The sequence below is a fragment of the Spodoptera frugiperda genome, chromosome 31 (genome assembly GCF_023101765.2).
Source record: "Spodoptera frugiperda isolate SF20-4 chromosome 31, AGI-APGP_CSIRO_Sfru_2.0, whole genome shotgun sequence".
Classification (NCBI taxonomy): Eukaryota; Metazoa; Arthropoda; class Insecta; order Lepidoptera; family Noctuidae; genus Spodoptera; species Spodoptera frugiperda.
In genome coordinates, this window is record NC_064242.1 from 4,357,603 (window position 1) to 4,385,050 (window position 27,448).

Genomic DNA, 27,448 nt, shown 5'->3' on the forward strand with positions numbered 1-27,448 from the left:
ACGAGCCGATTTAAAAATAAAAATACCACAAATAAATTAGGGCGTATGTTATAAAGGTTGAGAGATTGAGACTACGCAGTGACCTCATTTGGGCCGTGTTCGAATTTGGCTAAAGATCTAAAAATAAACTGTTATACAATAACAATACAGTTTTCTGGGAATTTATGCCTACATTAATTAACAGGCCTCGTATTATTTCCCTAAAACAATAACCCAGAACAGTTTATCGTCTAACAAAGGATTGTATATTTGCTCAGTGTTATTGGCCCTTTTACAACAGCGGGTGTCTGTATCCGACCCTGGTTGCTAGGCAACAAATACCTATATGCCGTCTCTCAGAATTCCCCTTGCTTATTTATTCTCTCATTGCACCCCGAGCAGCTGATTCCATTCATAAATAGTGGAGGATTCCGTATTCTTTTGTATCTAGAGGTACCTCTTGAATGATGACATAAGGTAAGGGTCATGTAGTAAAAGATATTAATTGAAAAGTTCTAATGTACCCACACGAATACTATTAGCTTATGTGTTATTCAACACACATTAAAATAATTGGTTTAGATTAGTGTAATTATTACCTACTAAGTACACCTATACAACGTAATTTCAGCTTTTACAGCAGTTATAAAGTCGACAGCAGCGCTTCGTCTGTTTTTGTAACGTAATTGGTAGCTAATCATTGAAGTTTGTTTGTAATGTTTGGGATTATAAAGCGTTCAAGTAGTCCCTTTGCGCCCGATACCTAGTATTCTGTGCCGATACGTAGTATTTTACGAAACAATGAATAATTCTTAGTACTCCAACGGGGTTTTCCACGAATCATAGAAATACACAAAGCACTATTTGTTCTAATTCGAAAAGCATTCTAAAAATATCTTCAATAGATAGATAGGAATTATGTTTATGTCTCTAGCTAGAGAATAATTTAACAATTACGCAGTTTTGTTGACACTGCCCTATACCCAAGTATCAAGGAAAATAAACCTTAATGTTAGCGTTTTACGAATCAAAAGTTCAATTAAAATGGAATGAACGCGAAGCTAGGTACATAATTGCGCTAAATATAGTATGAAATAGAAAAGCCACGTCAACCCTTCTCGTGGAGGGCCCCAGGGAACAAAGGGACTCCACCTCACCCTCCCAATATTCACGTATAAAAGAAAACATTGATGTAAGATATGAGATAGACATTTCCGAGGGTGAACTCAAAATTATTATTCTTATAAGTGAGCGATTTGCCTCCTCTCAGTTTCTTTTGTGATTTAAAAATGGAGTTAAATAACGGGGTTATTATAATAAACAAAGCTAGCGTCTTGTTTAAGCTGAATAACAAAATGATCTAATTTCGCAAATTAATCAAACTTCTCTAAAAAGCAAACAAAAACACTTCAATTCGCACAAATATCTGAATTACGTTCACGTTTTCGTGTCCGCATCACGTTTGGACATTCCATTATCAACTCACGACGACCTACATCCATATTGGATTTCTATTTCACCAATAGACAAATCGACCCACGCCACGTCACAGACTCGTAACAAAGATGAAGTTTTACGAACTTTTTGCCGTCGACAATGCAGACCTTGATGCGAAATCAAATCATTCAAACGTCTGTTTCTTTTTGTTATTATTACTAATCTTGTTAACATTTCTCGGTAAAAAATAATCGGATCAATGTCGGTATGTCAGTATGACATCATTCTTCATTTGATACTCCAACTTAATTTGATACATTCACAACATGCGTTATGATATTTAATATCTAGAGCATGTGTTGTACTTACAATGACTCATTCTCCGCTACTAACGATGGCGATAATCGCCTCGTGAATTAAATTACATGAGAACCGGTTGCATCGAGTAAATTGCATGGTTTCAATTCGATTTATGCAATTTAAATGCCAGTGCGGTTAAAACGCAAGGCCAGCGTTATCAAGTCGAAAATCGACACGTTTTATGTAGGCCAGACTCGGTGGCGATAAGTGAGTAGCATAATAGCATTCCTTTAACCGTGCAGTAGCCAATTACGAGCGTGATAGTTTCGTTTTCACGTTCCGACGACTCGTTGTTTGCGCTTTTATTTGTCGAATTTAAATGGCGTCTGCGACCACTTACTGGAGACCTTTGATAGTTCAATAGGTCGCCTCGTTTCGCTTGGTGACAGTGACTTCTGGACGGACGTAGTAGGCCGTGTTAAGATTGTCATTGTTTTTTTAGCAGGGAGCCGTGATGCGTGACGTCCGCTCTCCATAATCGTAGACAATTTGTTGCGCAACCGAAGCTACGCGACAAGCCCAAGCAGTTTGTTATTCATTCGTCGCCGTTTGGCCTTTACTTTCTCGAATTCCATATAAAAAAGTCGCCAAATGGCCCGTTGGCGTTGACTAAAACATTAATTAGTCTGCTACGAGCGCTACATAGACTCGTCGTAATTACACTACGCTTACGGCAAGTAACTTATTTGCTCAGCTCTTATCGTTGTATGCTTTAAATCTACGTTAGTCTAAACAAAAGCGGGTTGCTGTAAGACATTAACCGAACATATTACACATTTATATTTCAACAAGTGTGAAAACAGGCCTGAGATACAGATATATCTCACAAAAAATTATAGTGTTCAAAACATGACAGAAATAGCGAGAGGTTTATGAAGTAATCAACCTTGACGCAATGTAAATTGGTTTGTATTAAGAGTTCAATACAGCAGTTAACCAATAGGATTGTCCGTGTGTTGCATGGCTAACAATTTGTATTGAAGGATGGCTCGGTGCGACCTCGTGGCATTTGGTCGCATGGCCGCTTCTGAATTTCTATTGACAATCGACGCATACCTATCTACTATGTGTAGTGTAGTGTACACATATGTAAACGAATTGATTCGTGACACTTTCTATGTATAGGATGGTTATGTAAGCCTTTGTTTTACGATTTCCCTTTACTTTAAAGCGTCACAATCACATTGTAATTGTAAACAAATATAAATTCGAACTGATAATTTCTTCTTCGGGTTTTTTGACAATCGATTTATAATACCGTATTTATTTATTTTAAAGAATCAGCTAATTACATGCTTACGTCACCGTCATTACTTATATCGTATTTTTTTGTTAATAAGATTAATAAAATTAAAATTGTTATGTCATTTTTACCATGAAAAACAAGTGTGACTTCAAAACGTATGTAGATCTTATCTACAATATGTTGACTTAACAATACAGTATGTTTGTCAAAAGAGTCAAAACATATTTAAAGCGATATAAAAACAGCTGTTTAATGAGGTAAAGTACCTAGTACCCAGTATACGGGCATAATATTGACAAAAACGAATAGTATGGAACATTTTTTGCTTGTTCATAGCTTTATTGATTCGATTGTCTGTTTTTTTAATACGAGCAAATAAATGCCTAGTAGGTAAGGTACTGGCCGCATTTGCATATTCAGGCCGTTGACGTCTATCGTATTTGGCCTCGAATAATAAAAGAATTTAATAGAAGTTTCTACTATATCTACATTAGTTAAGTTACATATTTATTTTTACTCAGATTTGCTTAACTTTTTGATTTATGAGATTATAATGAGTACAAAAGACAACTTATCAGTCATTTAATTTACAAAACTAAAAATTTTTATAGGTACAATAACATAACAAGTCATTAATTAATTATTTATTGTTATTGTCAATCATTAATGATTGTTGATTACGTATTCATGACCAAACATTGGTAGTTATTTTTGGATATCTCATGTATTTACTATCTAAGTACCTATTAGTAGTCATTTGCAATTTAAAATTAAATGTTGCCAGTTTAAAGTGAACGTGTAGGTTAGGTAGGTACCTACACCTTGCTAACACGGATAATTATAACAGTTTCGTACTTACGTATGTACTTAATTTACATAAATATATTACATATGTAGTACTTACCCAGAAACAGTTGGTAATTCGATGTTTATGGTAGGTAGGTACTTGTGTGAATATATAAGTTTCCTTCCTGGTACAAGCATAAGTAATTAAATTACAACATTATAATTCACTGGAATTCTAAAAACAACAGTGTTTTAACCGTTTACCTAACTTGAAACTGAAAATATTTAAAACTTTATTCACCGTCTGCCTTTACATTTTTATATTTAATTTCAAAACTTTCGTAAGTATTTTCATTCAATTAAGAATACCAAGTTTATTGTAAATGTCAAAAGCAACTTACTTTAGCTACAGACAGACAAAAAAAAACAAATGACTAAAATTTTAACATTGTAAATACTAAACGACCTCCATACAGAGAGATAATAAATCCTTAATCCTTATTCTCAACCATAATAAAAAAATAATAAAATGACATTTATTTATTCAAAAATCGTGTTTTAAATTTTGAAATTCGAAACATGTGTGTTCCAATTCTAGAACAAGTTTCGCCATATTTAAATGACATCTACCTATTAACTATAAGTTATTTATTTTCTTTATATGAATAAAATTATTGTTACAAATTGTACGAACAGCCGTATAATAATTATTATTATTGAGTTCTATTTGGTGTCCTCGGAAATATCATCAATAACTTTTATTCAGATTTTTATGTTCCTCGTTTTATTTATAGATATGAATGGGTACATCATATGTCTGTGTGTATTCTACATAATATACCTAACAACATATTAAAAATAGTATTACAGGATTTTCCCCTAATGAGATTGTAGAAATATTTAACCAAAAGTGTTGAATAAGTTTAATTAAATATTCTAAACTTAGGAACATTACATAAGTTTAGGTCCTATACAAAATAAACGCTATTTATAAACCACATCGTATAAATAATTTTGAGGAAACTTAATAGAAATAACACTGTTAATAGAATAATAACGATGTGAGCAGAAATGTAGGTATACCTATACTATACTCAAATAACAAACAACACGCACGTATTTTGATACCATAAATCTTACATAAGCCGGTTTTATTTATAAACACGTAATTAACATTATTAATTCAATTATAATAAATGTGAGGGAAAAATATCAACATTCGACGAAACCGGTTTCGTTAATATTCGCTTTAACATGTAAATTGAGGGGTCATATCAATAACAGGAAAAGAAATCGAGGTGAAACAAGGTGTCTTGAGAAACAACCGCTAAATATTCAATAATTTGTATTACGATCGCAAAGGAAAACCTGATTCGGTACAATCGGTACGGCATTCACGAAAGTTTCATCACATTATTGTAGTACCATTTCGTCTTTCGTCTTTTATTCAATGTCAAACACATCAAACGCTATTTTACTGCGCACATAACGTAGCGTACAATGTCCTTTAGACGCTCCACTCAAAAGCTTTTAGCGAACAACGACTACAAATAAACCCGAAATAGACAAACAAAAGTCTGCCCATGACATCACCAAATTGGTTGACAAATTAATTAATATGACGAAACAATTAGAAAATAAATTAACTTAGTTATTTAAATCAGGTTGACAGTTACGACTGTTATTGATATCGCATTTAATAGTAATCAATTTATATAGTAATACTATGGAAAACCAATGTAACCGGTCTAATGAACACCTTTCATATACATTACGGCATATCCGGTCAAGCGGGATCAAGATTGCGAACTAAACGCAACATATACCGTTTTAAATTAATATAATCGAGGAAAATGGTCACCCTATCATTTAATCCATGGCAGTTCGTTTCCACAGGAAACTATTCGTATTTACCCACACCACAAACATTTAGTATAATACTCATAGGTATGACTATGACTTGAAGTTTGATTGCATGCTAATGAATCAAAAGCCAGAAGTCATTGGCTTACAACCGTAGGCGTTTCATAACTCATGCCTAATTAAATGTCGAGGTTCTTGACTTGATAGGCAATAATACCATACAAGCGAGAGCCACTAGAGTCAAAGTGTACTGTATAAAATAACTCGTATTGACAGACTTCGGATGTGTTCGACGGACGACCCACGCGCATGGCTGCGCTACCATTATTCATATTGCTATGTCGACATCCCGTAATGGTCGGCATCAGTCGTTCATCTCCGCGCACCGCCGACGCCTATCTACATCTAGACTCGACACCTAGCCCGTCAAAAGGCCGTTGGCCCGCTTTACACGGGCGGCGTGGGTCGCGTGTTATGTGCATGCCACATCACAGAGGATACAGTTACGTCTAACTAACGTTTCCTATAGCCCCACATTGTTTTCGTATCGTATGTTTTAATTATCTAATTACGCAAGTGCAACGTCTCGTCACGAATATCTATTTGCGCCGGCCGCGAACGCTCACTTGCCAAAAGCTATTAATTACGACCGAAGAACAGAATATCTCGCCGGCTAATCCCCCGGAGACGGTTACGGTTACCGACAACGTTGATTAATGCCCGCAGCGTTCGTTTAACTCTTCTTTGTATACGTTCATGGGTTGTGTAAACGTGGATAACCTTCTTTCGGGTTGCTCAGACGTAAATAGGCTCGCATCCGCCATACAAATAAATAAATTATACGCATTGATCCGGCACAGACGCGCTCCGTTTGAAACCTTGAAGACGTATCCGTATGAATATTGGACCAGAATTAGTGGATGAAGCAATAATGGAAAGTGGCCGATGTTACCGATGTAAGATAGCTGCGCGCATCGACGTCGGATATTGGTGCCAAATAGCGCGCGATTTTCACTCGCATGGCAACAACACGTTAAGGCGGTCCTCTAAGCCAGAACAATAGAGAATGGAGATGGGCTCTCGTTGTATAGTTACGTGGTTCTCGCTGACATTGTGGCGATAGCGGGCGTGCGAAGAATGCCAATGGAAACAACTTTACTGTTGGTTTCCTCGAAGCCGACACGCGTGACGAACCGAGAACCGGTTACACGACACCGCGCAGAAACAATGCATTAGCAATGCTTTTCATTAATTTTAGACCCGCTCGCCATTTTATTTATAAAAACTTGCAGAAAATACTGAGAATTGCGACATTATACGTGTACGGTAAGCGTAAGCATGAATATTGACGAGTAGAACGAAAGTTTACACGTAAGTTAAACGAGTCTTATTAATAGCTACGAAACTAGTTCAGAGCGTGTTGCAATATCATCGCACCTTGTGTGAGTACACTTTCAAAAGGTGCATCCTGCGGCTGTAGATCATTCCCCTCACAAACGGGTTCGATACTGAGAAAGCAATCAAACTTGATCTACACGTAAACTGTGAAAACTATGCGAACATACACGACCTACATACGTGCAAGTATTGTTTAAATTTGTAATGTAACAAAATCCATGCGGTGCTCAACTAATATTTAAATCTGCTGCACCGTATCGTATAATCGCAGGATTAAAATAGGTCACCCGGGAGGCAAATAAAACGAGAGTTATTGAGCAAGTGCGGTGCGAACACGCTACATCCGCATATATTTCATTGGCTGTTAATTCAAACAGCAAATATCACGTTAAATATGGCCTGAAATGTATTCAGTCCACGCCGCTTAATCACACAAATCATTTACATATTTTATTAACGTTCTTAATTATAAAGTTACTGATCTATAATCTCATTATATGGCCATCTGCTGTGTGTAAACAGGTAACGTGACCTAAGACACCCTGAAGAGTATTTGAAGGTGAGCAAGCGAGCATAATTGAAAATATAAAACATCTTTGTTGTTGCAGAATGCTGTCTAGACGGGGGCATGACAAATAGAAAAATTAGTCTTGTAACAAGACGGGCAAAATTCATTTAATATTTTGCAAAAGTTGTATAAAATGCCTTAATATAGTTCCCATGAAAACAAAAGTTGCTAGAGCGTCGAGTGGTAACAAGTTATATAGTTGACAATTGTTCAAACAGTGTTGCGCAATGCATCATCGCATTGTCGATAGTCGCCAGGGAATTCAAGCAAGGTTAATAGATTACAGACGTTGTAAATTCAACGTGCTCCGCGTGACTATAAATACCTCTCAACTCTATGCAAATAGCGAACGAATTTACCTGTTTGTATCTTGATAAATGACGTATACATATTTATTATACACAATGGAAAATATGTTTCGTTTAGAATAAACGTCTAGGGTAACATAAATGGTAATTATATTGGCATTTTATGTGCCAAGAATTTAAGAATTTCCGATACATATTTTTAAACGTTTGGTATGTAAGTATGTCAGTTATAAGATTATAGAAATGATGAAGTGATACCTGTCATGAATTATTCACAATATAGAATTTAGATGACCACGAGACGTGTTCGTTGGCAGTTAATAATAAATTATAAAAACATAAAAGACAGAAGAACAGGAATAAAATGAGATGTCGTATAGCGAAAAGTTTACGAGGGGAGCGCGAGCCGCCGTCTACGCACACCAGTTGGCGTGGGTTCAATTCCTGTTTGAAGTATTTTAGGAGCCACGCACGCCGTTCACGGTGCGCCGCCGGCCTGTTTACAAATACTAGCGCAGACTCGATTCAATTCCACGAGATTTTGTAAACATTGTGCCAAAAGAGATTGGCTGGCGCGTTTGTTTAGTATATACCCCGCAGTAATATTTCCCTGCTGTTCTCTGTTGAGTCGTTTGCATTAAGTAAACATTCTTAGCATACTGTTAAACAATTGCCCACTGATGTTTGTTACAATAAATAATAAAATAAGGCTCATCAATACATAACACAATATACAAATATTTGTTTTCCTTCCTCAACACTGCGTGTGGTGCGGTACTGCGGTGGCATACATGTGACCCACTTTAAATAACCAGCCTTATTTGGTCAGAGGAACAAATAATACCCTATTTACTGTATAAAATTAATCGCTTAATTTACTGCTTCAAATATTATTATTTAATGTCCCATCGTCAGCTTGCATTATTGTTATGATGTAAAACCAAGTCATCTGTCATCGTAAATACTCCTTTTAAAAATCAAGCGAAGTATAAATAATTGATGAATGAGCCGGCCGTCCGGTTCGCTGTCGCGGAAGAAGAAATCGAGCGAAACGAGTGCCCCGGTATCGATAAACCGACCGGTTACAAGCACATCACTATGTATATTCGTGGGAGAGAAGTGCTAAATAAAACGACACAAAGAAGCCAAGTTCTCTGACATAAAACTGATTTATTTGTGCACGTAGAATAAAGGAGAAATAAATACAGTATCGTATCATATTCGACAATGAGACGGCAAAAACATGGAAGATTCCCTTCTACCTGCTCTAAGTCAAATCAAAAAGTCCTTAACAGGTTCTCGGAACGAAATTCCAAGGCAGACATTTCATTCCACGGATTCAATTCAGAGTATTGGTTTACGAATTTCAATTAGGTATTTTTGATTGATAAATTCGCAGTCGGTATTTCGAACAAGCAACTTGAAATAAGTGCTTTTTGTCCAAATTCTAAACTTACGGCACGAGTATTAATTGTGTTCGATTAAAATCGCAGCATAATGGCAAAAACCTTATAGATTTAATGGTTCCAGTGGCCATGTTTATTCATATACCTGCCGAAATCATAGCTGAGAAAAAAAAGAATGCTTGAAACGAGCAAAAAACAGTCCGAGACCACAATACAAGTTTTACTGGTTCCTTTATAGCTTCGGCAAACACGTTTCACGGGGAACGCACGATTTGGTCCGTCGGTCGCGCGACTTCACCGGCTATAATTGAGAGTAACCGCCCACGGTGAGAATTTAAAATGCAATGTACACAACTACTGTAGAGTTGGATTTCGTTTGGACAAGTTTCGCACATTATCTAAATATAGCAGAGAAACAAAAAGTCTCAAATCTCGTAAATATTTCGACATTTTTGCCTCGAGCGAGAAGTTATTTTGCGTTTATTGAGTCGGCTCTTGATTGCTCCGCTAAACGATTACTGGAGCATTGAACTTGGTAGTTTAGATTCTTTTTATGATTCCATACATTATTTATAGCGAATGATACTCGTTTAATATTAAAATTTAACTTTTTATCTATGATTGTTACTTATTTACAAAGTCATAATAAAGCAATAAAAGTGTTATTTTGTCAGGCATCAGATCACCGACCAAACAAGCAAAGCCCAATATAGTTTTTTATACAAACGAGAATATACGTTCACATGGGACTTGTTATTTGTTTGTTAAACAAAAATATTTCTCAAATTAGGGCCATGCTCTAAAATATTTCGTTAGAAAAATAAATGTAACCTAATTTAAATATTAGTATGTCACTTAACATAATAACAGACAGCTGTTTGTTTGTCTGTAACAACCTTGGGACCTGTCTACTTTCATCGAGTGATCACCCTCCAGGAACCATGGCGTGTAACATGTGGTCGATCAACGCGGAGTTTATTTATAGCAAGTCACTGAACATTAATATCTGCTTTATTTTTACTTACGTCTCTTCATAGAACAGCGGCATAATTTATTACGCAAGTCATGTTAATGATGAAAACATAAAAATATTAAACTTTTTCAAGAAATATTCCAAGTTTTGAAAACAAAAACAATGGAGAAACCAGTAGCCTTAAAAACTCAAATAGCTATTCTTAACTCAAGAACAACAGCAACAAGTGAATTTCGAAATACCAAGAAGCAGGTCAAAAACAGATGTAATACCGTTCGCAACGACAAAAAGGGGTCAGTGACTGTACGCTGGGGTGTTGAGGGGCGAAGGCCGGGTCGGGGGCGGAGGACTCATAATAATACATTTGAAAAAATAACCCCAAACATCTGCCACACATGTGCGTTCCATTTCATAGTGGAATAATGCAAGTGGTGCGCGCAACCACCGTGCACCGATACGGTCGAGCCTTTTTGTGCAGTAGCTTTTTGTAGTCTTCACGCTTTGTGCTCGCGAGCTTTCAAACGGACAAAGCTTTTTTTTATTCGAAAGGAAATCAATACGTTAGTGATGTGAAATTGAATGTATGCGCTCTGCAGTTGTATACGTAGTAACATTCGGTCACTGTTTTCAAATAGTTCCAAAATTAGCGACCACATGTTGTGCTAATGAGTTACATTTACAATATTACATTAAAACATGCATCGTTTAGGTGACGTAACAGAAAACATCGTAGTTGATGTGCGTAATTAGCAAGTTGGCGCTGGACACCACGCTCGTGGTCCGATGCATTTCTTAGAAGTTCGACATGCGACATGTATTGGATCGACGCCAGAATCGTCGTGAACCAGGGGAGAAAAGCGGCACTTGAATCTACACAGATTGAATTACAGCAGCTAAGAAGATGAATCATATTAAGATTAATATAGCTATCGATATAGAAACAAATGTTCTAAGAATACTAATAATAAAATGCTTTCGTGAGAAACATTGCAATATAAAATTTAAATCTCCGGTAAAATTAATGCTAAATTATAATAAGATAGGTCCGTAAGTGGACTGAATTGAATAAAAAAATGACCTTAATTTTGTTGACGTAGCTGTGTTCGGTGACTGTGACTTAATAACAAAAAGTGGCAGCAAAAAAGAAATTGTACAAGTTAATTTCTTCATAGGAATGGCAGTTTGTTTGGTTGAATACAATGAACCAAGAATGCCAGCAGGTATTGCTAAAGCTAAAGCCATAGAAGCAAAGTTCGTGACTCCTGGCCTTTGACTGCAAGTCCCCCGGGGCGACGAGGGCGCGAAGAACTTGTCTGCTCACGACCGGTCTCGTAAAACCACCTTCCAGCTGTATCGTATTGGAATCAGACAATGTACAAAATTGTCTTTAAAGGTATTTCACCAACAGGTTTCTGCCATTTAGAAATCTTGCTTCATTATGTTGGCGAGCAGACCATTTCCAAATAAGCTAAGAGTTCATTCGACTTTCTAGGTGTAAACAGTAGTCAGGCACTCCAATTATTTATTTATAAAGGATGCTGTTATGTATTATGGTTATAGAAACTAACCAACATCAGATTAAATAATATTTAACAAACACACATTCGAAGTGCGCAGATTATTTCACAACGTATAACATTATCATCATCGTGATTCCGCAGTTAATAAAATTCAAAATGGATGTCGTAATCGTAATCGGCGTCTGCGCAGCCGACAGCTACTTGAGGGGGAGGGCGGTGAGGTAAATCCCGTTAGGAGAAAGTAGCTGCCTACACTCCGGCGCACGGATCGTGACGAGCACTGGACCGACCGCCTCCGACGAGATACATTCAATTCGATTTTATCGTGACCAACCTAATACGGACCGTTTATGTCGCGCACAATACACGGATGACGGGTTATTTTTATATCACGACTTCCACATTCGGTCCCAAAAAAGCTCTTTTGATGCTTATCGTAACGCTCATTCTAATTGATTCCATTTCATTAAATGACCTTTAAAAATTGGACACAAACAGCAGCTTGTTGATAGTGACGGAAATTACTTTCTCTTTTGTCGTTAAGGGAACAAAGAATTGAAAAATCACTAGACTGTGACGTGGCAAAAAACATGTCAATCATCTCCTATTGTTGCAGAATTTGGACGAAAAGTGCTTGTTGAGTTTTGGTTTGAATGTCACTGATTGAAGTCAACGTTTTTTGATCTCATGTCACTCAATATTTTAACTTGACATCTGGAGGAAAAAATAAAATGGTTCATAGACATCACAACGAGTTTTTGCTTCAATACCATGGTACTAAGGTAACTTCTATCAAGAACATGGAACACCTTGCAGTACCGAATGTAGGCCTGCAATAAATATTCTTAACGAGCAGTGGTTTAACTGCTGCTTCTGTTTCAAGTTAAAAATTATATATCATTAGAACTGAATAAATTGCCAATGAAGCTAAGTCTTATTAAAGAAGATCGGAGGCAGACACGATGGACGATGCCACTCAACATCGTGGCGTGTCTGTGTTCTCAGCAATTATTGCGCAAGCGGTAAAATAAAATCATGGCGGTGATAAATAAATGTTTCATAACTACACGACTCGGCACTTGACGGCGATCGGAACTCGTTCCACCGGTTGGCTTGCAGGTGGCGCAGGCGTCGCGTTGACACTTGCCTCCCGCGACCCTGACAACTGCATTGCTCATTTCTGCACCGCATGAAGGCGCAATTAACTTGAAATCTCAAGTATGCCACGACACAGCACTAACCAGTGGAAAATTTGGTCAGGCATTCGATTCAAAGGTCACAATTACATTTGTTGTTAATAAAATTATAAGATCGGTTATTATTGAAAGTCTAGTAATGCTTGATAAAATTCTTTACATTGACTATCACTTCGATGAATCAACAAACTGCTGTAAATGATGGCATATGAATTGCACTCATTACTCCACAACAAGTGAAAGGATTAGGCAAACTCGGCTCACCTTCCAGGAAGCAATAAAACAATCATTATGTCGTAAATTGTCTATACGATGGTTGCCTGTACGCCTTATGAATACACCTATGGAGTTCATGTTTTCCCCTTGTCTCGTTTAATATTCAATTTGAATCACAACGAGGCATTATCATACGATCATTATTCAGTAACATCTCATGCTCGATATCATATCCCTTGTTCTTTTGTTTCAATTGTCTATTCATGTGTATCTTGGCTGTTTACCACGATAGTTCCTGTATAATATTTTCCCCACGAACAAATGACAAACGGATGTTCGATGATCACGTGTAATAAATTAACTTTATGTTATCATTTACTTTGAACTTATCGTTTCTTTTAAAAGTCGTCGTGTCAGTTGAACAACATTTACATAGTGGTTCGTTACCAGTATTATAATTCGTTGACTGGTTTAATTTGCTGTGTTCGTGAATGCGCGCGATTCAGGCATGAGTCGCGAGTGCGATAGAAAGTCGTGCAAAATTGCATGTTATGTGTAACCGGTCTGAGCCCGGGCAATGTGCTGGAAACTCGACCATCGCCGCACCATAAACACCCATGCGGGTGAATTAATTTAAATGACGTCATACGCATTACATTTTGAAGGCTCATTAACTCTAGCCACGCTCAAATTGCTCATGAATAAAATGTATCGTTAAAAATTTCATGAAACGTGTAAGAGTCGAATTTAATGCAGTGACAGTAAGCTTATCTTCAGCAAAAATTAAACTCATAATCGGCTTATATCAGCATGCGGGCTTGTTAATTGCACTCGTTTCACAAGGGCAACAAATATGGCGGATCATTATGCAAAAATATATCATTTGTAATTGTAATTTTAAAGATTTTGTTTGTTACATTTCTGTAAATTTATATTTTATAATAAAGAACAGGATTACTTGTGATTTACTATAATGCTTCTACTTTTATTATCACATTAAAGTTACGACTTTCAAAAGCAGATAATAATAATAAAACAAAACAGCTGTCTTATAAAGGGAACAAAAACTCAAGGACATTCCAATCTAAAGCACCCCATCAGTCAAACAGGTAATTCAAAAATAACAGTAACGGTTCCAAAGGCGATCCCGAATCTATTCAACGACATAATAGCCGACCCCTACCCTCGTCCCGATCCCAACAAAAGGGACAGGTTCGCTTTACAAATCTCTGAACTTATAAAACCGGTTTAGTTACGACTTACGAGTCGTGTTATGAAACTCATTTAATAATTCTGTCGGACGAATTAGCCGCGGCTTGGTACTTTCACCGGTGACTTTCTTACTCGTGCATACAACACGAAATACGAGTTTGTCTTGTTCGTTTGACCTCCTCTAGTATTGAAATTGTACGGTACTGTTCTTATCTCCGAATATCTCTTTGTTCGTTGTCAATCTAAATGCGCGATCAATTGTGTGGCTGTCAATGTCAATGGTACCTTGATGGAGATAGAATTCTTGGGAACAATTTACTTTGCTTCTTTTCAATTTTAAATTCACGTCTTTGTTATATTTCGTAACAGGGGCGTGGAGATGAAATTGAAGCTGTATTTAATGCAAATGGTAATGTGCGTGGATTCTACAGAAGCGTTTGATAAAGTGAACAATATTCTGAGATGAGTTTTTTGATGGTAGAGTTATGCTTATTATTGGTATTTTGAATTGGAAATAGTTACATTACTGTAAACTCTATACTCTATTATATTATTGATTGTCTTACGAATAAGCGCTTCTATTGAGTGTAAACATTTATGTATATAGCTAACATTCTGTAGTTCTATTCCAACATTGTGTCAAATGGTGCGTTCACAACTAATTATACAGACACACAGGTATACCTATAAAGTTCTGTGCGTGTGCGTCATCAAATAATCGAGCTATCACACGGTATAAACGCGTTCCTTCCAATTAATTACGAGTTGTAGATTAATCGTATCCGTCGGACTCACTGACGCGCCTTCACGCACGCATATAAAGCAGGTGTTTATGAAAAATAAATGTGAATTTTATTATGCAGACGCAGTTATAATAACTTGTAATCAGTCTCAGTCCCAATATACCAAGTTAAATATGGTCAACAAAAAATTAAGCCAACTCTTGGCATCACCACAAATTGATCCGGCTCGAACGCGCTATGAATATTCATTTAATTACACATCTCTATACGAGATTCAAGATGACGCACACCTACTTAATCGGAGCCGTTACAGGTTTAGTATCGTATTTATTTTTATTTATAGCTCAGGTCGATAAAGTAACAACACGATTTCGTGGAAAAACTGACGCCGCGTGCCGCCTCTATACTCTAAATTGAATAGGTATCATTTTATGATCCCTAATTCAACTTAAACAGTAAATTTCTGGTTTCAATTCTGATACAAGACAAGAATTCATAATTTAATACTGAGCAGTGAGCCATAAACACGTTCTGTAGGCGTTTAATAATCTCAATGAAAATACGTGGTATTATTGTTACAAGGTACGAATGAGCGAGAATGTAGAGACAGTTAAGGCCAGCTCCGAGCTCACATACATTACAAACAAAGGTTTCAGTTCAGTTTCGAGTGACCCTGCCTGTACGTACCTACTTAATTACCTACGTTGGAGCTCGGAAAAGGTGCGGTGAACGTGGTGAAAAGAAAATAAAGTTACAGCAGCGAGGGTGGCACCTCGTGTGTGGCGGCCTTTAACAGCCGGAGGGAGAACGGGACGTGTTGTTTTAACCTACTCCAAACAAGAACCAGTCAAATAAAACATGAAACCGAGACGACTGAGTTGTAGGAACACGAATTCAATGATACATGAATATCATAAATAACAATTAGCCACGTACCGTTGCACAAAATAGTATACAGTGTAAACCTATTTACCATAAACGAAACGGACGCACGAATAAAGAAATATGTAGAAACATCTATCGAAAACGCTGTGACCCCGTTACTCGGATGCTGAATTGAAATTCAGATTGTGAAATGATAATAACAAATGTATTTGTCGTCCGCTGTGACCTCTGGCTTTTAAAGTCGTGTTGTGAAGCATAAATACTCCATACATACGCAGATGAGGGCTGGACAAACAAAGGTACAGATTTGAATGTGAAATTAAGGATGGTGATCTCAATTTTTCAACGTAAACACGTTTATGAGACTCGTGAAGGTGGCGGCAGACTGAGAGTAATAAAATAAAATCCTTAATAGGTTATAAGTATGATAACGAGATTCTCATTTTATTTAAAGAATATAAATTATTCGGTAAGCATAACATACGTAGAATTTTGAGTAAACCGGTTTTTTCATTGGAGACATCAACATCTTTTGTTGTCAACAACTTTTTATTAAATTATCTCATTCCCTACAAAGCTGTGCTCTCGTTCGTCTAAATTGATATTCACTTCATCAATGTCAGATTTACTGAACTTTCATCATGACATCTCATCTATTTTTATATCACCTAGTTTATCACGAAAAACAGAAATTCTAGTCCAAACGGACTATTTTAATGCCTTTATTATTTTTTTGTACGCGACCAGCCTAAAATAAAAAAAAAAAACAACAGTTGCGTTATGGAGGCTGAGGTACGGTTATTTGGTATTAAAATTAGAAGAACGATGTGATCGATATGTTCCACTGAATACATGTTTGTATGAATAATTTTAATATATCATTGGATCAAGATTTTAATATTTATTTTCTACCTTTTTTGTTAATTTCGCTGGAATCACGTTCTGGCGAGGAACCTGAAACAAAAGAAACGATTGTTAAAACGAGTTGTTTTTCAAGTAAGTTTTACATTCTTAAAACATTGAAATGTTTATAGGTAACTCCTATTTGTAATAAGCCTAACAAAAATATTTGGTTACACGTAAAAACCAAGCAAAGCTCTTAGAAATGTACAAACAGATTTTTATCGTCAGACCAAGAGAGGTTTATCCACAAATCCCAGAATTATGAATAGTGAATCTATAAATAAATTGAGGAAAATATTTCTAATAACAAACCATGTTATGATAAACTGAGTTAAGATATGTATGGATTTAAAAAGTGTTCAGAATAAAGAAACTGAGGCCTAAAACTCGATGAATAATACTGTTATAGAGTTTCTTGGAATTATTAAAATGAAATACAAAGTTATTACGCCACGCTCAGCCGTTGACGTCAAATTTACGACTTCGTTTTAATTAGATAAACTTACATTAAAATTTATTCTTCGAAAGATATTAAGTTTATTTTGCCACCAAAACGGAACCTTTTTCGATTCAAAGGTCAATTATTACCCACTGAATATTTATAATGCTGTCAAGAATAGCAGACAAGGACCGGTTACGATAAACCCGTTTCGGTGAGTAAAAGGTATGCGAAACAACCTTCTTTTTTTGTCACGTATATTAAAAAAATGGAGTGGTCTGTTATTTATAAGTAAGTTTATTATGGCCAATTTGGTATTTAAATATGGCCGTATCCTTGCAAAGTTTTCGAAGTTGAATAATTTAACTGAATAAATAACATAATGAGTTATCGATTTGGAACGATTTCGAGCCGAAATGAGGTAGAAAGGGAATGGTAATTCTTGAAATGAATGTTCAAAATTGGTTCAATATGTCTACGTTAACGATATCTGCAGTAGCGATTATCTGCAGTTTCAGACATAAATTATGGTGAAGTAATGCGGAGAACTGATGGTCAAATCAGACAAGGGTTGGTGAATGCGGCAGGTGGGCGAATGGCAGTCTCTCGTGTTTCTATTTGCCCGCATGGCCGTCACTTGCAGCTGCCGGTTCACTAACCCGTGGACTCACATTATGCGACTCGACACCGACGTGGACACGCCTAATGGATTTGTGATACCATTTTCTTTACATCCTTTATTGGTTCGTTACTTTCCAATCTTTGGGTGGCCATCGCTTTTTATGGTTAACTTATTGAATTAATATTCGTTTACACTCCAATTGAGCTTGCATTAATGTCAAGTTAACCCGCTGTCATAACAACGATAATGCTTTCCGCATTTACATAGTCACGCGTAATCATTTCGTTATCTGTAATTTAGAAATGGACGCTATCATTATTCAAATTACATAATAACAATGATTCATTTTAGTAAACACAATCCCAAATTAGGAAAGTGGACCGCTTAGTCTGCAATCAATTCATAAAAAAAGACCTTCCATCCATAATTGTGGCGTGGGCGTACAAGAAACAGCTGAGTATAAATGCTTGTATGTCTCGTCTGACATTTTATACGAACCTGTTTTTAAGTTATGCAATAGAAAACATTATCCAGTTAATGGCACGTCGGCTCGGTTGGTTGTTTAGCATAATCACCTGTCAATTGTAGTGAAATACATGAGGTGCGCTATAATTACATAGATTTAGTAGTTTTTGTCCTGCGGTTGGACTTTAATTGTATTGCGTTACTTGTTTTATTAATACACCGTCGTATATGTTCACAGTTTGTTGTACTTCATTTCTGTCTAATGGCCGGTTATGATTAGTTTTGTGTTTTTGCTTTTATTCAAATATTTTTTCTTGTATCAATTTTTTGTGGCTATGTTGTTGATAAAAGTAATTATTAAGCGTGTACAACTCTTCTGTATATTTCCAGTCCAGTCAAGGCCGAGTTACACAGGTGGCTGGTTCTAGAGATAAAGTAAATTAATTAATCATAGTTAGTTGACGCAAAATATCGTTAGTCAAGACAAATTGTGATTGGCGTACTATCATGTCGGATCTATTCTGTCGATTGCTGCGAAACTAGTTTGAGATTACATACTAATCTGTTTATAGGATTAATAATAAACTTTATAGTTAGTTTTATACTTGTTTGAAAGTTATTATAGTTGACTAATCTTTAGGGAATTGAAAGCACAAAGTCAAGGTAAGTACGATATGTGCTCTATCGTGCAAATAAAATTAAAAGTCAAAACTAACACGTAATCTCACAAAATAAAATCATTCTAAATAGCAACAGGTTAATCTTTTTATTCCTAATAAACCCGAAGGCCAGACAGACAATAATAAAATTTTCTAAAGCCTTATTCTTTGGAATGAATTGCTATTTTATATTTTAATAGTGTCTGCTTTTTATACGCATATTTCCAAAGGCAATTTGGAGCCAATGACCAAGTATGGCTGTCTAACAAAAAGACACTTTCTGCCGAAATTAATTTTCAAAGGTTATAATGTACTGGGCAATTCTGGAGAAGGTCAATACAAATAATGAATCAATCGTAGCTGTCTCATAGCTACTACGCCTAATACCTACGTGGCGTAGCACTTAGCGCAGCGTAGCATGGCGTAGCACGTAGCGTAGTGTAGCATGACGTAGCACATAGCGTAGCGTACTTGAAAACTCCGGAGTTTCTTAGGAATTGTTTTATTATTTAGTTAATAAATTTAACCATAAAAACCTAATAAACTTAAAAACCCCAAAATTAAATTAAAATTAAGTATTTTAATAAACCTGTCTAGATTTTTATCACTTTTGACTTTGTAGAGTACACAAAAATAGCGTACATGTCTGCAACTCATCAGCTTAAAATCCGTCTAACTTAATACGTGAGAGGTTGCGAGACTTGAGAAGCTAAATCTAATCATGAGTAGAGGCTCACGCACGGACTAATGGTAGTGGCTGTCGGCATACTTGGAGGGAACAAAAAAACATGCCGTTTTACCCTTTAAGGCACCGCACCACTGCCTTTCTTGATCGGTATGTCGACCGACAAGTCTGCAACTGGTCTGGACGTGAGAAATGGGGACTCGACTGCGTTCATTGCCCGATATACCCCGTGCTGGATACTACGCCCTGCCCATTACTCGGCAATTTGACCGAACGAAATGAGCGAATTAATCTGTAATGTTTAGCGTACGCCGGTCATAAATTATTGGTAAAGAGGCGTTTTACTTCAGTGAATTGTGGTGTGCTGCGGTTAGTGTTTCATTACTAAGAAATGAGATGATCTTCTCATCGGCTACAAAACGGATGCTTGGTCGTGATTTAGATTTAACTCTATTGAACATTTTATCTGTTTGGCTAACGAACCTAGATAGATCAACTGAAAGCGACCATTCTGTAGAAATTAATCTAAAGTCTGATCTGATTCTAATGGCAAAAACAATTTTAACTTCATCGATCAAAATGTCGCTTTTGTCAGATAATGTTTAACTTTCTAATTGAGATAAGATGCCATAAGAACTGGTTGTGGTGTGTCGTCTAGTTAACGGATGTCGTCTGACCACTAGACCAGACACCAGTGGGACCAACCGACCCAACCGGATGAAGCTCATTGAATTTATACTCGTAATATATCGGAGTCCACTAATTCGGCCTCACATGTCGAAACATCTCATGTTACCAACACAAACATAATCGGACTCACTTAGTGGAATGTATGAGTATTGCAGTATAAATATTTTACATGTTACGAGAATGGTGTAATGAATCGATGTCGGGAAAAAACGAGTTATAAACGAGTTATCTCTCATCGGTGCCTTTCTCTCGATTTGTTTATAGTAAATCAGACTGAGTAACGTCGAACATTGAAAACACGCATACACTTGGCTCACGTTCCAGCTGTAACACAAACAAATAATAAGTTGGACCGGTCTGCCGCTTTATATAGTCTTAAAATAGGTATGTTTTCATAAACCCGATATGAGAGTTTACGCAGAACTAGTCTCGGGAATGAGGTCAAACGAGTTGGCATGCGATCCTCTGTCGGTCTGCTGAAATATGCCAACGGTAATAAACAATACGTTGGCATCTTAATGTTAATACCCACTGTAGAAACTTGGGAACAAATGTTGCGAACTCGCTGTTTGTTTCGTAACCAAACTCAACTTTATAATAATAGAAAAGAAGTAAACATAGGTTATTATTATTCAGGGTACTTTCAACTAGTAACACAACGTAAACCAGCAGTGGAGGTCGTAAATACGTGACGCGACGGTACATTCATTACGATAACAATAGCAATTGAAATGCAATCGAGTTACGAGTAGGAGTATTATATTTATCAATCGTGTCGTGTCGTTCAATGCACCGCCTTATCGTCTTTGTAATTAACTTGAATGGAGACTTGTTTATAAATCATGTTGATCACGTTGCAGACTCATCGATACTTATAACTTCAAAGACGTAACATTAAACTTCGGAACGAGGATGACAACGTGATTTATACATTAAGTATTTCGGAGGAACACGATAATATAATTTACTTACAAATATTGAGAACTCTGAAATATAATCTCTGGAGAGAAATGAATATTTTATTGGTTGAGGCTATAAATAAAGTAGCAATTTACAACGTTAAAACCAGCCATTGAATGTATTCCTTATGAATGAAGCATGACTAAAAACAATAAAAACAAACAGCTTTTTTGTTTACTTTTGTTTATTTTGTATTGCGCTGGCTCATGTTGAAAGGATTTTTTATTTTCCGGGTTGAAGCAAACCTTCACGGGCGGTCGGTCGAAAAAGGAAGCCAATGCAATGCACAGAATTCAGCTTTATTTCATAGACGAAAAAATAGAACAAAACCTTAATCGATTGTACAGAGACCGTGGCAAGAGATTCTTCCTTCGTTTATTTTATGTATAAAAACACTCAAGTGACAACTGTTGCGTTGTAAGATAAATAAAAAATATTGGAAACGAGGTCATTTTACATCGTCTAGTGATGCGCGTTCCTCGTAAAAGTCGTAAAAGTTACGATCCATTACTTTATTATAAGCATCGATTGTAGGCCGCCCACTCTGCTCAGGCTATCTGCACTTATTTGTCCGCTGATAATAACTGGCTGGCCATGAATTCCAATAAATTTGTGCAGTAACATTTATACCATGTGTGGTGTCGCAATCAAGTCGTAAATTCAAGGTAGACACGACTGTGTTATCTGGTAAATATGCAGCCATTTTAGATACTTTATAATAAATGTTGATTGGCATTGTAAATGGAACAGATTTAAATAACTGAGCAAGAAGTTTAAAAACATTTTAGGAATCGTATGTACCTATTTATTACTTAAAAAGAAGAAAATATCATAATCATAATATTTGCGTACTTAATAACTTATTTACGTGCAAAAAATGACTAAAACTTAATCTACCTAAAAGCTGAAATTTACATTGAAACAATCTAAAAGAGGAAATGGGGCATTAAATGTTGATTAACGAGAAAATGTTGGCGTTTCGTGGAAGCCAATAACTCATCGAGCTATTTGAGAAGCGAGACGCGACACCTACCCGACCGTAAGTATGCTGTGAGTACAGCCACCCAACGTCTGCTTGGATTTGTTTGCCAACATTCTCAAACCGATTGATGAGATGTTTACATATTAAATGCAAATCACGTAACGGATATAACACGGATGAATATTTATGTACAATGTAGAATCGAATATCAATAACATGCATGAACGTACTTACATGAAAGACAATCACTCTTGAATTGAAGACTACGAGATGGTAATAAATACAGCTCAAAGAATTAATAATTAATATGTATGTGAAACAAGATGCTCACGTTTTGAAATGGTTGACCAGAATAGTATTAGAGTCGAACGTATGTAACCATTCTGTTTTATTTATGAATGTTTACATTATTTATTTTCCTCTGTCGTACAGTGGAAGGCGTAGATACCCACCTACCTATGTTATGTATGTGCTAAACGCTTTTAGAATCAACTTGGAGCTATAAACATTGTCTATAAATGGAAACAGATCAAGGTGGAGGAAATTTATTCAGTATACCTATGTATTATCTTCCCGGTGGTTGACTGAATAATCCGATCAATTTGCGTCATTGGTGCATTAGAATTTCATGACTGTATCTTGTCTACATTATCTACCTTGTATTACGTTACGAAAGTCTAAACAAACATCAAATGGTAATCAAGACCAGTTTGTAAATAAATAAGTGGGTAGTTACTAAAGCGACCTTATTTGCATTTAAAAGAAAATGTCGTGAACTTGAACTGTGAACAAAAATTCATTTAGTTGAGAGTCGTATAAGCAATAAAGGTCATTGAGAACCCACGCAAACTCGGTTCCCATGGCCCTCGGAAACAATACCAGAATCGCGAGACTCGAGCGCATAAAGCTGAGAACAATCGAGCGAATGGAAACAAGAGAGCGATATAAATCAAGCTAAGCATTGCGTGCATCGGCCGGCCATAGATCCTCGCGTTTCAGCCCGACTACCCGCCGCGCCGCACCGCGCCGCTTATAATTACCAATACCGACTACTTTCGCCAACCGACGGCCCGCCGCCATCTTGCTATTTATATTGCAAAATGGCGGACGGCGCGCAGCACGTGTTCCTCTTTCTTTTGTTATTTGAAGGAACTGGCGCTCGTGCATTTCAAAGCAGAATGTGCTAATAATTTATTTGATGCATAAGTGCGTCCGCGTCCGACTCTAAAATTCTATAGTTGTAACTTCGTATGGATTTAGAGCTCGAGTCGTGAACAAGGTCTCTCAGAATTTACATTGAATAGGGAGCCGTTAAGTTGCGATGTGACTGGACGCGAGGAAGGTCACCTTGACCGAACAAGCGCGGCAGTTTGTCTTGTTGACTGAATAACATGGAATTAAATTACACTTAAATGTTTCATTTCTAAAATAACACATTAAAGATGTTAATGAACTAACCTTATAAGAAGTCGTTATTATAGGTCACGTAATTTGATGCGAGTCATTTTGGCTCAAAGTCAAAGACGTGCCACACTGACGCTAAATTAGTAATTGCTGCCAATTAGGTGCAAATGAATAGACCAGAAAAAGGGAACACAGATGTAAGCATGTTAAAAGTTATCTACAATTTAAAAAATAAATACTATAATAATGAATACGTACGGATTACGTAAGTAGTAATAGGATTACACATTCTAGTAAAAGTAGTGCGTCATTATACTTATCTATGTACATATTTGTATATAAGTCCACTGTGTACTAAACAAATATCGGAACATTAACGATGTTTACACAATTCTGAATAAGGACAAAGGATATTGATGAACTTGAAAAATCAACAATGTTATCAATCCATCAATAAATAGGTATTTTGATAAGAAAATTGCACAACTAATACATCATATTCATAACGAATTGATAACTCTTATCTGTAGTTGTAGCAACTAGGTCAACTCTAACTATGCCGGTGGTAAATGTACGATCCTTGTGATAATAACGTAATATGTTTTCCACTGAATATTCATTGTGATAAATTGTTTTCATATTATTTTGATTTATAGCACCCAATCCCTAGAAATCTTAGTAACTATGACGCAGTGTGCAAAAATAGAATACCTACGCCAACGTATTAAATTTCAATGGGGTAATGTGTAGATTTGATGGCTTCCTGCTAGTAAACCGATCGTGGATCGTGGCACAGGAAACCGAAATCGAATATAATTTCAATGCAGATCTTGCAAAGGCGTTCACTTAGTATTCAGCGAGTTTGCGGGCCAATGGCGAGTGACTATGATCGCAGTCCGGCGCCGCTTGAATATGTATGAGCTCGTCGAACACAATACACGCACGGGCTTAGCCGTGACACACATCCTCAGCAAATATCTAACCGATTCTTCACACTTTACATACTTTATTGAAAGTTTCCGCACCATTAAACTTCATTTAAATGTTTATTAGGACAACAGATTAACTTGTCCATCATTTAATGAGTTCAGAAATGTTTAATTCATTGTTGTGGAAGTGAAACAACAATGAGCTATTGTAGCAATGTCTAGGTAATCTTGTATAAATAATATGTTATTACAATTACAATTGATTATTCAATTCAATTCGATGAATACAATAGACTGATTCAGATTTCTTTTTAGCTCCTCGTGTCGTGTCATCAGCTGTGTCGTGGTTCATATTGACCTTACCGAGTGACCGACGATGGCCCCTTTTATACAAACTTCACTTAATTGAATTATAGAACTTTGCGGGTCATAAATTGCCTACTCGATGGCTGTTAATCTATTATTTCAGTTATTTCCGTTCACCGGTGTCCTTAATGTGCGATAATTGAGTTGCGCCGAAGGCCAACGGCCTCATTTCGTGGCATCGCATTTATCAATATTTGATTAAGCGTAGTGTGTGGTTATTAAAAAGCTTAATATGTTTATATAAAAGGCAAAAAAGGTTAAGTCGATGTTCTGAGAACGGTGAGCATGACATCACATCGTGCGAGTCGAGTACAATGTGAAGAACTCCATATTAATGCGTCGGGGAACAATGAATAGATAATAAAAAATGCAAATTAAACGACGACACGACGCTTAGATAAGAACATTACAAGCAACCTCGAATGTGAGATGAAATAAGTGTATTGTATTGCCTAAGCTTAATAATGATATCCGGAAAGAAGACAATAGTAGCCTAATTTATGTCAATCAACCGACACTTATTCAGCAATTTTAATGAGTCATTAGTATTTGTGGAAAACATATGTCGTCCAGCTATTCTCTGTCTCATAAAGTCATAAGTCTCGTTACCCACATCTGTCATGCTCACGGTTACGTTGCGTTGTTAACACATGTTGGCTAATGGGCCCTACCCGACATGCCACGTGTATGTTAACACTCGCTACGTGGTTTTGAAAGAAACTCATGCTCGTAAAATATTCATGGTTAAGCATCTCTTATTTCCAAAATAATGACTTGGCAATTTCCTCCAAAGTGAATTTAACGGTAACAAAGCTAATAAACGCAATCATCAAAACGGAGTTAGTGCAAAAATGCAATAGCGAATTGCGATGCACAATAGAAAAGAAACGAGAATGAAGCGTGCGAAGTGGTGGTGCGCGACGTGGGAAAGCGAATGGCGGCTTTGGTGCTGGCGGCCATCTTGGATTGGGCTCGTTCGGAAAACATCACGTGTCCACGCGTCCGCCTGGCAACAGCGTACAAGCGCTAAACGGAGCGGAACAATTCGTGTACACCATGTGCTTTTTTATTTGTGCAACATTCCGATGGCCGACGGCTATTGATTATATTGATTGGTTTGCGGTCTTTTTTAGTAGCTGCATTGATACAGTCGTTTCAGCAAATTTTAATAACTAACCTTGCGTAAATGTTTATTAAATGTGCGTCCACATTTAGCCTACTCTACTACGATACGGTAGGTATTTACCATTTATGCGAACCATATTTGGTTCATAACTAAATAGGCATCAAATGATAGCATATTTACTGTGGAAGGTCAATAAAACTTACAGGAAATTCAAGCACTTTTTACCAATTTATGCACAAATGTAGGTTGCCTATAGTGGTATAAGTAACTAATAAAAAAACTGATTTACCGATTTCAATAACGGTTGATAGCAGTATTTGTGTCTTGTTACGTACAAAATAGGGACATATTGCCTTACAGAGAATTCCAAAATCGAAAATCAAATGAGATTTATTTTCAGCAATCGCACTTATGACCTCTCAACCAACGAGGCAGTCAGCGAAGAAGTGGCAAAGTATCGATAGGTTCAAAAGAAACAAAAGAGGACGTCGGGAACTTTATCGTGTTGAGGTGCTCCAATTCTCAAGTTCATTTCGCTTTCTTTTGAACGCCCGTTTGACGGTAAATTAGTAGGTCATTCTACCAAGGTGCGCCTATGTTTACAGACATTTTCCTAGGGAGGGCAGATGAATACGGTATTTAAGTTCGGTTATTTGTCATCAGTTGGTTTATTAGTTTCATTTAATGTTGACAGACCCTTTTGCCCTACATCGGGTAAAGACCCCTGACTCACGTTTCTGCTGTTCATTTCCAAATGAGGTAAAATATAAATTTGCTACCTACTTGATATTTAATAAGCATTTTCCTCAACGGTTTCCTTTACTTTTTGATCGAGCTTCATATGTGCGGTTATGTAGAAATGCTTAAAGGTATTTCCGAATCTATATTACCACTGATATTTCCTACATCGAAAAATTCTAATATTCCTCAACGTCATCGCGGATATAACTTATATTTGTGTAAATACAGCATTTGCAATGGTCACTATCTGACGATGCAAAAGAGCCAAGCATGACATTTAGTTGCAACTAAAATACTAATACCGAAATTGTATATATTTTGTATAGAATGACTAATACGTATGGTATTGTGACATCCCATTCTATATATTTATATGTTGGT

At 36.6% G+C, this 27,448-nt stretch overlaps 1 protein-coding gene across 2 annotated transcripts in view; it reads right to left on the reverse strand.

Moving 5' to 3' along the window:
- The window catches only part of LOC118276070 (lysine-specific demethylase 3A), a 169,023-nt gene that overhangs the window by 27,782 nt on the left and 113,793 nt on the right, over positions 1-27,448 (reverse strand). For both annotated transcript variants that reach the window (XM_035594211.2, XM_050707295.1), the window contains one exon: positions 17,009-17,050. In XM_035594211.2, the coding sequence (XP_035450104.2) occupies positions 17,009-17,050 (42 nt within the window). The remainder of the gene's footprint in view (positions 1-17,008; positions 17,051-27,448) is intronic.